Genomic DNA, 12,711 nt, shown 5'->3' on the forward strand with positions numbered 1-12,711 from the left:
ACCTACCCTGCACATCTTTGGGTTGTGAGGGTGAAACACACGCAAACACGGGGAGAATGTGCAAACTCCGCATGGACAGTGACCTGGGGCCGAACCTGGGACCTCGGCGCCGTGAGGCAGCAGCGCTAACCACTGCACCACCGTGCTGCCCCGGAACACATTTCTTATACATTAACCCACGGTGACAGTGAAGGGAGATGAGAAAGACCAAAGTGCCTGTTTTGCTACCCTCAGTATGTCCCTGAAGGACCGTCCAGGCTGAAGCTCTGGTATTGCCATATGATCCTCCCCCAGATTGTCCTTTCTGAGCTCCAGGCAGTTGATGTTAAACTATCAGATAGGAAACACTCAAGGATCAAAACGATAGTCAATAGACAATAGAACATTACTGCGCAGTACAGGCCCTTTGGCCCTCGATGTTGCACCGATCTGTGAAACCACTCTAAAGCCCATCTACACTAGTCCATTATCATCCATGTTTATCCAATGACCATTTAAATGCCCTTAATGTTGGCGAGTTCACTACTGTTGCAGGCAGGGCATTCCACACCCCTCCGAACCTACCTCTGACATCTGTCCTATATCTATCTCCCCTCAATTTAAAGCTATGTCCCTCGTGCTAGCCATCACCATCCGAGGAAAAAGGCTCTCACTGTCCACCCTATCTAATCCTCTGATCATCTTGTATGCCTCTATTAAGTCACCTCTTAACTTTCTTCTCTCTAACGCGAACAGCCTCAAGTCCCTCAGCCTTTCCTCATAAGCTCTTCCCTCCATACCAGGTAACATCCTGGTAAATCTCCTCTGCACCCTTTCCAATGCTTCCACATCCTTCCTATAATGCGGCGACCAGAACTGCACGCAATACTCCAAATGCGGCCGCACCAGAGTTTTGTACAGCTGCAACATGACCTCACGGCTCCAAAACTCAACCCCTCTACCAATAAAAGCTTAACAACCCTATCAACCTGGGTGGCAACTTTCAGGGATCTATGTACATGGACACCAAGATCGGTCTGCTCATCCATACTACCAAGAATGTTACCATTAGCCCAGTACTCTGTATTCCTGTTACTCCTTCCAAAATGAATCACCTCACTTTTCTACATTAAACTCCATTTGCCACTTCTCAGCTCAGCAGCTTAAGTATGTCCCTCTGTAACCTGCAACATCCTTCCGCACTGTCCACTACTCCACCGACATTTAAATGACTCTAAATTTGTAGAGTCATCTACAAATTTACTCACCATCCTTCTACACCCTCCTCCAGGTCATTTATAAAAATTTAAAAAATCAGTGGCCCCAAAACAGATCCTTGTGGTACACCACTAGTAATTGAACTCCAGGCTGAACATTTCCCATCAAAACAAATCTGATTTATTTGACATTTAACCAGAATACTGAACTTCCAGCCCAGTTACAGGGATTATTTACATCGACAGAAGAAAATGCAAACTGTCAGAATAAACATGGTTCATTCCTAGATGTGATTATCAGCAGCAATAACCACAGAATCCAATCCCTGCAGTCACTTGTGCATTGGCGGTTCAGGGTCACCTGTCTTCAACACCTCAGAACTGGACTTCAGTAGGAAGTGGATTCTCTGGTTAAACCATGGTTTCCGGTTGGGGAACACAAGTACTGCCTTCTTTGGCACACAGTCCTCGACACACTTACTGATGAAGTCTGTGACCATAGTGGCATTCTTGTTTAGGTTGGTCGCTGAGTTCCTGAATATGGACCAGTCCACTGACTCCAAGCAGTCGCGTAAGAACTCTTCTGTTGCCTTGGACCAACATTACTCGACCTTCTTAACCGGATTGTCCTGCAAAACTTTCTGCTTGTATGTCGGGAGAAGGAGCACCGTCTTGTGGTCCGAATTTCCAAAATGTGGTCGGGCGATGGAGCGGTAGGCGCCTTTGATGTTTGTGTAGCAGTGGTCAAGGATGTCAGAGCCCTTGGTGGGACAGGAGATGTGTTGGTGGAATTTTGGCAGCACACTCTTGAGGTTGGCCTGGTTAAAGTCCCCGGCCATGATGAACAAAGCCTCCGGGTGTTCGGTTTCATTTTTATTTACAGCGGTGGACAATTCATCAAGCGCCTTCTTCACTTCTGCCTCGGGTGGGATGTAGACCGCCGTGATAATGGCTGAAGTGAACTCCTGTGGAAGGTGGTCTGGGCGGCACTTCACAGTCAGGTATTCCAGATCCGGGGAGCAGTGGGTCACCAAGGTTGCCACATCCGAGCACCAGGAGGTGTTGATGAGGAAGCAAACCCCTCCACCCTCCGTTTTGCCCGACGACGCCGTGCGGTCCATCCGGTGAAGTGAGAAGCCATCAGGTTGTATGGCGCAGTCCTGTGAGGCAGGGGTGAGCCATGTCTCTGTGAAACAGAGCACACAGCAGTCTCTCACTTCCCTCTGAGAGGTAAGTCTAGTTTTAAGCTCGTCCATCTTGCTTTCGATATCTTGGATGTTTGCTAGGAATATGCTGGGGAGAGGGGACTTGAAACCGTGTTGTTTTAGTCTCACTTGCAAACCGCCACGTTTCCCTCGTTTCCTCGGTGGCTGGCTGCTTTTCGGTGGTCCTGGGATCTGATGAGAGACACCCGACTTTGTGGAGGGATCCTGGGCTCTGGTTGTGCTTTTGGGGTCACCAGGGGGGCATTTCTGCGGTCCGGTCAGGCCCCGGGATTTCCCGAGCAGGGGACTTCCTTTTTGTGTCTTTAGGTCCCCGCGTGGGGACTTCGCTGCTTTGGGGATGGTTGAGTTGTGTTCGGATCGCTGGCGGGGTCTTCCTGGGCCGAGTCGGGCCGGGTCACGTGGTCGGATATAGTGCCAGCGGTCAGGTCGGGTGTTCCTGAGATTGGACCTCGATCTAGGCCTGATCAGGTCTATCCACATGTCCTCTTCTGTTTCCCAATCAGGTGGATCAGGATACTGGGTGGTCCACGCTGGGTGGGGTCGGAACGGGCTGCGTAGATGGATGCCGGGTCGGGCACTTCGGATGTTGAGTCTTGCTTCAGGCCAGGATGGGCCTACTCGGCGGGCTTCAGCCCAGGGCGGGCCTACTCGGCGGGCTTCAGGCCAGGGCGGGCCTTCTCGCCGGGCTTCAGGCCAGGGCGGGCCTCTACGGCGGGCTTCAGGCCAGGGCGGGCCTTCTCGCCAGTCCTCTTCTGTTTCCAGGTCGAAGTGGGGTCGTCGGTTGAGTCCTACCGGGTCGGGTCCGGCCGGGTCACGACGATCGAAGAATCTCCAGCCCTGTAAGAAAATGAAAAAGAACATAGTTAGTAATTTTTTTTGTTAAAGTATTTTTATTCAAATTTTAACATTTTTACATTTAACACACACAACATTCCAAAACAAAATAAATCCCCCACCTCCCCCCTTCCCAGCACCAATGGTAACCAACTCCTCGAAATGGAATATAAACAAACCCCATCTTATAGAATCCTTCATTTCCCCCTCTTAAAGCGAATTTCACCGTTTTTAAGTATAAGAACTCCATTAAATCCCCAGCCACACGGAGTCACAGGGGGGAGAAGCCGACCTCCACCCCAACAGGATCCAGCTCTGAGCGATCAACAAGGCGAAGGCTAAAACATCTGCCCCCCTCCAGTCTGCAACTCCGGCAAGTCTGAATTTTGCTCCCAGAGATCTGGGCTCAGTCCACATCAAGATCGCCAACATAGCGCTAAAGACCCACCCCCAAAATTTCTCCAACTTTAGGCAGGACCAGAACCTGTGAGCGTGATTGACTAGGCCCCTCCCACACTGCTCACAAATACCCTCAAACAGCAGGCTCATCCTCGACTTTGTCAGATGTGCTCTGACAGCAACTTCATTGAAGCCTACTTGTGACAATAAGCGATTATTATTATTACAAGCCTCCCATAGATTGCCGGGATGACCCCACCCCTCCAGCCCCATCACCGACAACAGCCCCTCCAGCAACGAGGAGGACGGTGCCACCGGATAGGTCGGAAAATCCTTTTTTGCAAAATCCTGCATCTGCAGGTAGCTGAAACCCTCCGCACGCGGGACCCCAATTCCTCCAAACTTGTAAACCGCTCTTCCAAAAACAAGTTTTCATCTCCATCACTCCTCGCATTTCCGAACCCTCAGCACCCATCCTCCCTGGCTCAGACCTGTGGTTCCCTCTGATCGGCATCAACTTAGACCCCGCGCTAATCTAAACTGCTGCTGAAATTGCCTCCATATTGTCAGCATGGCCACCACCACAGGACGCCGAGTACTTTCCTGGGGCCGTTGGCAGTGTCCGCAACCCCGACTGCTTGCAAGAGCCTACCTCCATCCTCACCCATTTGGCCTCCGCTCCCACCTCCATCACTGCACCTTTCCACGTTCACCTACCAATAATAGTACAACAGGTTCGGAAGAGCCAGGACCCCGACTGTCACCCTTTCTGAAGTGCCAATCTCCTATTCCTTGCCACCTTAACTGCCCAAACAAATGACGACATTACCCATCCACCCCCATAAAAAACGATTTTGATAAAAAGACTGGCCCAGACCAGAAATAAAAATAAAAACCGTGGCAAAATGTTCATCTTAACCGCCTGTGCCCAACTTGCCAACAGCAGGGGAAGACTGTTCCGCCTCGATAGATCTGCCTTGACCATATCCACCAGACTGGTAAAGTTCAACCTCTGGAGCCGGCCCAATCCCGAGCCACCTACACACCCGAATATCGGAAGTTGGTTGTTGCCACCCAAAATGGCAACCCTCCCATCCCAACTCCCACCCCTGGAGAAGACACCACAAAACACTCACTTTTGTCATATCTAACTTTTAGCCAAAAAAATCTCCAAATCTCCTAAGCAGTCCCATTATATCCCCCACTGAGGAGCCCGGGTTGGGGGTACAGCAACAGTTCATCAGCTTCTTACCCACCTGAATCGCTTTACCCCCCCCCCCCCACCCACCCCCCACCACACCCCCCCCCCCCCACACACACCCCCCTCCAAACTCCCCCCACAGAAATAACACCCAAAAGGAGCAATTCCCAACCAATTACAAAGCCCAAAATTATCCCGTCCCAAATACAACTTAAGCAGAGTGGAAAAAAACAGCCAAAAAGAGAAAGAAGATTAAAAAAACACCAAAGGGAAAAGTTCAACACCACCAAAGTCCAAACTCATTTCAGTCCCAGTCCTTCACTTTCACGAACGCCACCGCCTCCTCCTTGGAGTTGTGTGTAACCCTCAGCCTTGCCGGATAGACCACCCCAAACCTCACTCTGCTTTTATACAACACCGCCTTCGCCCAACCAAAGGCCGCCCACCTGCTCGCCAGCTCCACCATGAGATCCTGGTATATCCAATCCCAACACTTCCCATCTCACCTCTCGATTCAGCTTCACCATCTCAGCACCTTTCCTGTGTTTGCACTGGAGTGCTGACTGAGAGTGCTAAATTGGGAGTTCGGTGACTGAGGGAGTTGGGTGAGGAGGGAGCAAGGTGCTCCTTTCATTTCCTATGTTTCCTCAAAGAGCGTGAGGGGAGCCGGGAGTTGACAAAGAGTGCAGCTGACTGGGAGCAGAGTCGGAGGACGGAGTTCCAGCTGGTTCACAGGGCAGAATCTCAGCTACATTCTGTAAGGTAAGAGTTGTTTTTTGTTTGATTTTGTTTTGTTTTTTAAAGGGGGCAGCAAGCTATATTTGTATCATTCAGCAGAATCACCAATTTTAGAGGGTTCACTTGAGAGAGTAGCAGCAATATATATATATATATATATATATATATTTTAAGGGCCTAACTAATCTTTAATTTTCTTTCTCCTTTTAAATCTCTTTGGGAATTCAGATGGGAAGGGATGGAAGCTAGGGCAGTTGCATGCTCCTCCTGTAGGATGTGGGTGGTAAGGGAAACCACTAGTGTCCCCGCTGACTACACCCACGGGAAGTGCACCCAACTCCAGCTCCTCGGAGACTGTGTTAGCTGGAGCTGGATGAACTTCGGATCATCCGGGAGGCAGAGGGGGTGACAGAGAGGAATTACAGGGAGGTAGCCCCACCCAAGGTTCAGGACAAGAGAGTGGCTGTGTTACAGTCAGGATAGGAAAGGGAACAGGCAGACACTGCAGGGATCCCCGTGGCCGATCCCCTTCAAAACAAGTAGCAAGTGTACAGTTTTGGATGTTTGGGGGGGGGGGGGGGGGTGACCTACCGGGGTCTAGCAGCCAGGTCTCTGGCACGGAGCCTGGCTCTGTGGCTCAGAAGAGCAGGGAGGAGAATAAAAAAGCAATAGTGTTAGGAGACTCAATGGTTAGGGGTACAGATAGGAGATTCTGTGGGCGCGAGCGAGACTCCCGGAAGTTATGTTTCCTCCTGGGTGCCAGGGCCAGGGATGTCTCGGATCGAGTCCACAGGATTCTTAAGGGGGAGGGGGAGCAACCAGAAGTTGTGGTGCACATAGGCACCAACGACATAGCTAAGAAAAAGGGTGAGGATATAAAAAGTGATTTTAGGGAGTTAGGTTGGAAGCTAAAGAGGACAAGCACAGCAGTGATCTCAGGATTGCTACCGGTGCCACGTGCCAGTGAGGCAAGGAACAGAGAGCGAGTGTAGCTGAACTCGTGGCTACAGGGCTGGTGCAGGAGGGAAGGCTTCAGATATGTGGATCATTGGGATACCTTCTGGGGAAGGTGGGACCTGTACATGAAGGACGGGTTGCACCTAAACTGGAGGGGCACCAATATCCTGGGTGGGAGGTTTGCTGGAGCTCTTCGGGAGGGTTTAAACTGGTTTGGCAGGGGGATGGGAACCCGCCCCTAATTGGCCAGAATCGATTCGGGTGATTAAAATCCTATCGATTCATTGGATCCCTACCTGGGACCGCCCAAAAGAGCACGAAAGATCAGAAAATAAGAAGAACTGCGCAACCACCATTCTGTCTCTTTTGGACTGGCTCTGTCCACCAACTGCAGCACACTGACCAGACAAGTTCAAGGACCCCCGACCTCCACCTGAAGACGACACTCAGCCTAGACAATCCAGCTAACCTCCAGCCGCCACACGTGAGGAACCAGATAAAGGCCTTATCTAACCTGCACAGAGCCGGTCACTTGGAAGTTAAGTAAAGGTTGTTTAAACTGCTAGATATAGTCTAATGTAGTAGCGTTTAATTCATTAAGTATAGAACGAATCCTATGTTCAATAATAAACTGTGATTATACTAAATACTTGTTGTCTGGTCATTTGTCTAATACATGGAACACACTCGCACATTGTGGTTATTAATAGAAATAAAGATAGAAGTCAACACTTTCGTCTGTGGTGAGCAAAATATGGGAAAGGATTCCGAGAGATAGGATTTATGATTATTTGGAAAAACATAAGTTTGATTAAAGATAGTCAGCATGGCTTTGTGAAAGGCAGGTCATGCCTCACAAGCTTCAGTGAATTCTTTGAGGATGTGACGAGACACATTGAATGAAGGTCGGGCAGTGGAATAATGGTGTATATGGATTTCAGTAAGACATTTGATAAGGTTCCCCATGGTAGGTCATTCAGAAAGTCATGGGGCATGATGGGATACAGGGACATTTGGCTGTCTGGACAAAAGAAGACAATAGATAAATGTGAAGTGAGTCATTTTGGAAGGTAGAATTTGAATGCTGAATACAGGGTTAAAGGCAGGATTCTTGGAAGTGTGGAGGAACAGAGGGCTCTTGGGGTCCACTTACATAGATCCTGCAAAGTTGCCACCCAGGTTGATAGGGTTGTTAAGAAGGCGTATGGTTGTGTTAGCTTTCATTAACAGGGGGATTGAGTTTAAGAGCCATGAGGTTTTGCTGCAGTTTTATAAAACCCTGGTTAGGCCATACTTGGAATATTGTGTCCAGTTCTGGTCGCCTTGTTATAGGAAGGAAGTGGATGCTTTGGAGAGGGTGCAGAGGAGATTTAGCAGGATGCTGCCTGGACTGGAGGACATATCTTATGAAGAAAGGTTGACAGAGCTCGGGCTTTTCTCACTGGAGCGAAGTAGAAAAAGAGGTGACTTTATGATAGAGGTGTACAAGGTGATAAGAGACATGGATAGAGTGGATAGCCAGAGACTTTTTTCCCAGGACGGAAATGGCTGTCACGAGGGGATATAATTTTAAGGCGATTGGAGGAAGGTATAGGGGAGATGTCAGAGTCAGGTTCTTTACAGAGAGTGGTGCGTGCATGGAATGCACTGCTAGCAGAGGTGGTGGAGTCAGGAGATTCATTAGGGACATTTAAGCGACTCTTGGACAGGCACATGGACAGCAATAAATTGAAGAGGTGTAGGTTAGGTTGATCTTAGATTAGGATAAATGGTCAGCACAACATTGTGGGCAAAATGCCTGTACAGTTCAATGTTCACCTGATAACTGGAAGCATCCTCTCACAACTCTTGGTTGCTCATTTGCCTTGGGCTTCGGCCGGACAATGGTGAGCCCTGTCCAACTGGTACAGGGAGGAGTCCTGCTTCTCCCCCGTCAACATTGCGAATATCTCCGCAAAATACCCCTGTCGGCCTCAAGCCCTCCAGCCCCTCAGGCAATATCACGATCCTCAGATTTTGCCCGCGTGACTTGTTCTCCAGCACCTCCAGTTTGGCTTCGGCCCTTTATTACTCTCCACCCCCTTCCATGGCTCCTTCCCCATCGAGGTGAACGGTCGCTGTGCTGCGACATGCCTCAATTCCCTTCAACATCTCCCCTTGCTCCCGTACCTCTCGTCGTCTTTGCCAAAGCCTCCCGGGGCAAGAGTCTCATCCACCAAATCCTTCAGCGAGGTCAACATCTCTTTGCGATGATTGTCAAAGTGCTAAGAAAGCAGCCGCTCAAACTCCCCCGCCATCACTTCAGCCAGCTGATGCAGTGTAATACGCGCGGCCCCATTCGACAATCCTGCACCCTCCATCTTTCCTTCCACTGAACTCCCCAACAAAGTCCCCGGCGGACTTTCACTCGGCACCTTTTCCCCCTGGTTATTTTTCTGGATTTTCGACATCCTTTGGTTGCCTTAGACTTTCCGACAAATAATCGGACCAGATTCTCCCCAAACACTGGGGGCGAAGGGCCAAAAACCAAAAGCTCGAGCAGGAGCCGCCCAAAGTACAACCTCCACCCACATGTCACCACCAAAGTCCCTGGTTAGTGATTTTATTAGAATTAAGATTTAAAAGGTTAGAATGGTTAGAAAAGACGTAGGAAGAGGGTCTGTAGGGGAGAGAGAAGCCCCGCTCCAGCGCCATCTTGAAAGATCCCGATAATTCATGTTAGATCCCTGCCTGTAAGTTCTTCTCTTCTAATATTGAGTAAAAGTTTATATAGAATTACGCAGAACATATAGAACAGAAACAGGCCACTCATCGCAACTGGCTTCGGCTGGCGTTGATACGCCACACGCTTCGCCACCCATCCCATCTACTCAGCTCGGTCTTTCAGTTTCTCTTTCTATTCCTTTCTCTCTCATGCACTCGTCTAGTTTCCTTTTGAAAGGATCTCAGCTTTTTTGCCAGAACCACATCCTGTGGTAGTGAGTTCCACATTCTAACCGCTCGGAGTAAACCCGTTTCTCTGTTTTTCCCATGGGATTTATTTGTAACTTTCATGTATTTCTGGCCCCTAGTTTTGGATTGTCTCACAAATGGACTCATTCTTTCCACATCTCCAAGGTCCCACATGGCAAACTGGGCAGAAAACTAAAGGCTCATGAGAGCCAAGGTAATGTTGAGAGTTGGATTTAAAATTGCCTCGATGGCAGGAAGTGCTAAATGATGGTTGTTGGGTGTTTTTGTGTGACTGGAAAATGGTGACACTGTGGTAATATCACGGGACAAGTAATTCAGAGGCCTTGACTAACTGTGGACATGGATTCAAATCCCACCATGGTAGCTGGAAGAAACAAATTCAATTAATAAATCTGGAATTGATAGCTAGTCCCTGTGTGAACATTAAATAATTATTGGTTGCTGTAAAAATCCACCCCGTTCACTAATGTCCGCTGAGAAGGAAATCTGCCACCATTACCTGGTCTGGCCAACTCACTGCAATGTGTTAACTCTGAACTGCCTAGCAAGCCACTCAGTTTAAGGGCAATTAGGGATAGGCAACAATGCTGGTCTTGACCGTGGTGTTCACATCCCCAAAACGAACAGAGAAAATCAAAGGGCTGTTTCCAATGCTGGTTTCGAAGGAGGCCCTTGATTCCTGGTTCGTATCATTGATTTGGAAGCAAATGTAGGAACGTGAATAAGAAGTTTACCTATGACACAAAAAATGATTGAACACTGGGGCAGCACGGTGGCGCAGTGGGTTATTGCTTAAAACATTGATGTACTGATTAAAAATTGATATACGAGGGCAGCACGGTGGCGCAGTGGGTTAGCCCTGCAGCCTCATGGCGCCAAGGTCCCAGGTTCGATCCCGGTTCTGGGTCACTGTCCGTGAGGAGTTTGCACATTCTGGTGTTTGCGTGGGTTTCGCCCCCACAACCCAAATATGTGCAGGCTAGGTGGATTGGCCACGCTGAATTGCCCCTAAATTGGAAAAAATGTATTGGGTACTCTAAATGAAAAAACAATGATTAAACACTTGATAGTGTTATGGGCGAGGCGTTTTCAGAACCCCAAAATGTATCATGGAGTTCAACCAACCTCTCCCTTTAATGGATTGTTGCTTTTGAAGCACGCGGCTTGTTCCCCAGGTGTGATATTACAATTATGGACATGTGGGTTTTTAAGCACAAAACAATGTTTATTCCATGAATTCAACTTAATCTCTTAAATAAACATTGAATCTCTTAACACCCCTTACTTCAAAGATAACCCTGAAAATATTACAACACTAAATAATCCTTCAGTTATCCCTTTCAACATCCATGAGACGTAACACCTTTAAACAGAAACACATCAGGTTAAACACATGAGTTTAAATCACCCAAATGATCCAGAGATAGTCTTTCATGACAGAGATCACAGCAGATCCAGCTCACTGCAAAACACAGACACAAACCAGCTCTTTGCCTTCAAAATGGCTGAACTGAGCTCAGCTCCACCCACTCTCTGACATCACTGTTTTCTTAAAGGTACATTGCTTAAACATCCATTTCTTAAAGATACTCTCACATGACAATAGTGAGGAAGAAAGCTAGAGAGAAAACAAGGCAAAGGATTACATGATTAATGGCAGGACAGGACTAGTTAGGCCAGAGCTAGATTAAGAACATCAGCCAGAAATTGACAATGTTTGCTCGGGAAAAAGTTCGGATAAACTGGGATTTTCTTTGGAACAGAAAACTGAGGGGAGACCTAAATGAAATGTATAAAATTCTGAGGGATCGAAATAGATCAGATAGGAATTTTTCATACAATTTTCATTGAATTTACAGTGCAGGTCGTCATTTGCCCCATTGAGTCTGCACCAGCCCTTACAAAAAGCACCCTACTCAAGCCCACGTCTCTACCCTGTCCCTGTAACCCAGTAACCCCACTTAACCTTTTTGGACACCAAGGGCAATTTAGCATGGCCAATCCACTTAACCTGCACATCTTTGGGCTGTGGGAGGAAACCGGAGCACCCGGAGGAAACCCACGCAGACACGGGGAGAACGTGCAGACTCCACACAGACAGTGACCCAAGCCGGGAATCAAACCTGGAACCCTAGAGCGGTGAAGCAACTGTGCTAACCACTATGCTACCATGCTGCCCGAGGTCCTATTCCCTTTGGTTGAGGGATGCATAACAAGGGGGCAGAGATTTAGGGAAGAGGTAGGAGGTTTACAGGGTGCAAGGGTGGTGCCAAAATCCCTCATAGCATTTAAAAGTATTTGGATAGACATTTGAATTGATGTAACCTAAAAGGCTACAGATCACAATTTGGAAATTGGGATTAGGCTGAATACCTATGTGTTGGTCATTGTAGCCATGATGAGCTGAATGAAATAGAACAGGAATAACAAACTTTTAAAAATTGAAAGTGCCCAATTCTTTTTTTCCCAATAAAGGGGCAACTCAGTCCCACCTACCCTGTACATCTTTGGGCTGTGGGGGTGAGACCCACGCAGACACGGGGACAATGTGCAAACTCCACACGGACAGTGACTCGGGGCCGGAGCCGGGTCCTCGGCGCCGTGAGGCCGCAGTGCGACCACTGCGTCTCCGTGCCGCCCTCGGAACAACAAACTTTAATAAAAACCGGGCTAGTAACTCTCACTAATAACACCGGTCAGCATTCTGCCCAGTTTAGCTGATGTGGTCATTTTTAAAATTTACCAGCATACAGAAGAGTACAACAGCAAATGATTTAACGTCCCCAATGTGATCGGTGTAATTGGTCTCAAATTTAACCTGGAAAAGTCATTAAACTTTCCCAGTCTGAGATCTGGAATCTTTGTGCAGACAGAACAGACCATTTTACCTCCCACATTGAAAGGTGGATGCTATTCAGGTCCTGATGAATCGAGTGACTCAGTCAGATGATGATGTGATGTTTGGTTTGTTTCACGTTAATAAATCCTTCTCTTTCTTAAGGATTTTCCAAAGGAATTTCACTCTCAGTCCAGGAGAGGAATTCACCAGACTCTCCCAACACTGGTTCCAGGTTGGCTGCGCACGCGCTCTGCTGTCCGCCCGTGTAAGATGGCGGCCGCGCATGCGCCCAGCTGCACGTGACCGACGGACAAGATGGGGGGAGGGCGCTGCGGCGGCCGCGCAGGG

At 48.5% G+C, this 12,711-nt stretch overlaps 1 protein-coding gene across 1 annotated transcript; it reads right to left on the reverse strand.

Annotated features, from left to right (window-relative positions):
* Window positions 1-1,354: 1,354 nt before the first annotated feature.
* On the reverse strand, window positions 1,355-12,695 carry LOC140419734 (uncharacterized). The gene is made up of 2 exons (XM_072503669.1): window positions 12,413-12,695; window positions 1,355-3,259 (listed from the first exon to the last, which is right to left on the reverse strand). The coding sequence occupies exons 1-2, from the start codon at window positions 12,419-12,421 to the stop codon at window positions 1,799-1,801; spliced, it is 1,470 nt and encodes a 489-aa protein (XP_072359770.1). The 5' UTR covers window positions 12,422-12,695; the 3' UTR covers window positions 1,355-1,798.
* Window positions 12,696-12,711: the final 16 nt, after the last annotated feature.

The sequence above is a fragment of the Scyliorhinus torazame genome, chromosome 5 (genome assembly GCF_047496885.1).
Source record: "Scyliorhinus torazame isolate Kashiwa2021f chromosome 5, sScyTor2.1, whole genome shotgun sequence".
Taxonomy (NCBI): domain Eukaryota; kingdom Metazoa; phylum Chordata; class Chondrichthyes; order Carcharhiniformes; family Scyliorhinidae; genus Scyliorhinus; species Scyliorhinus torazame.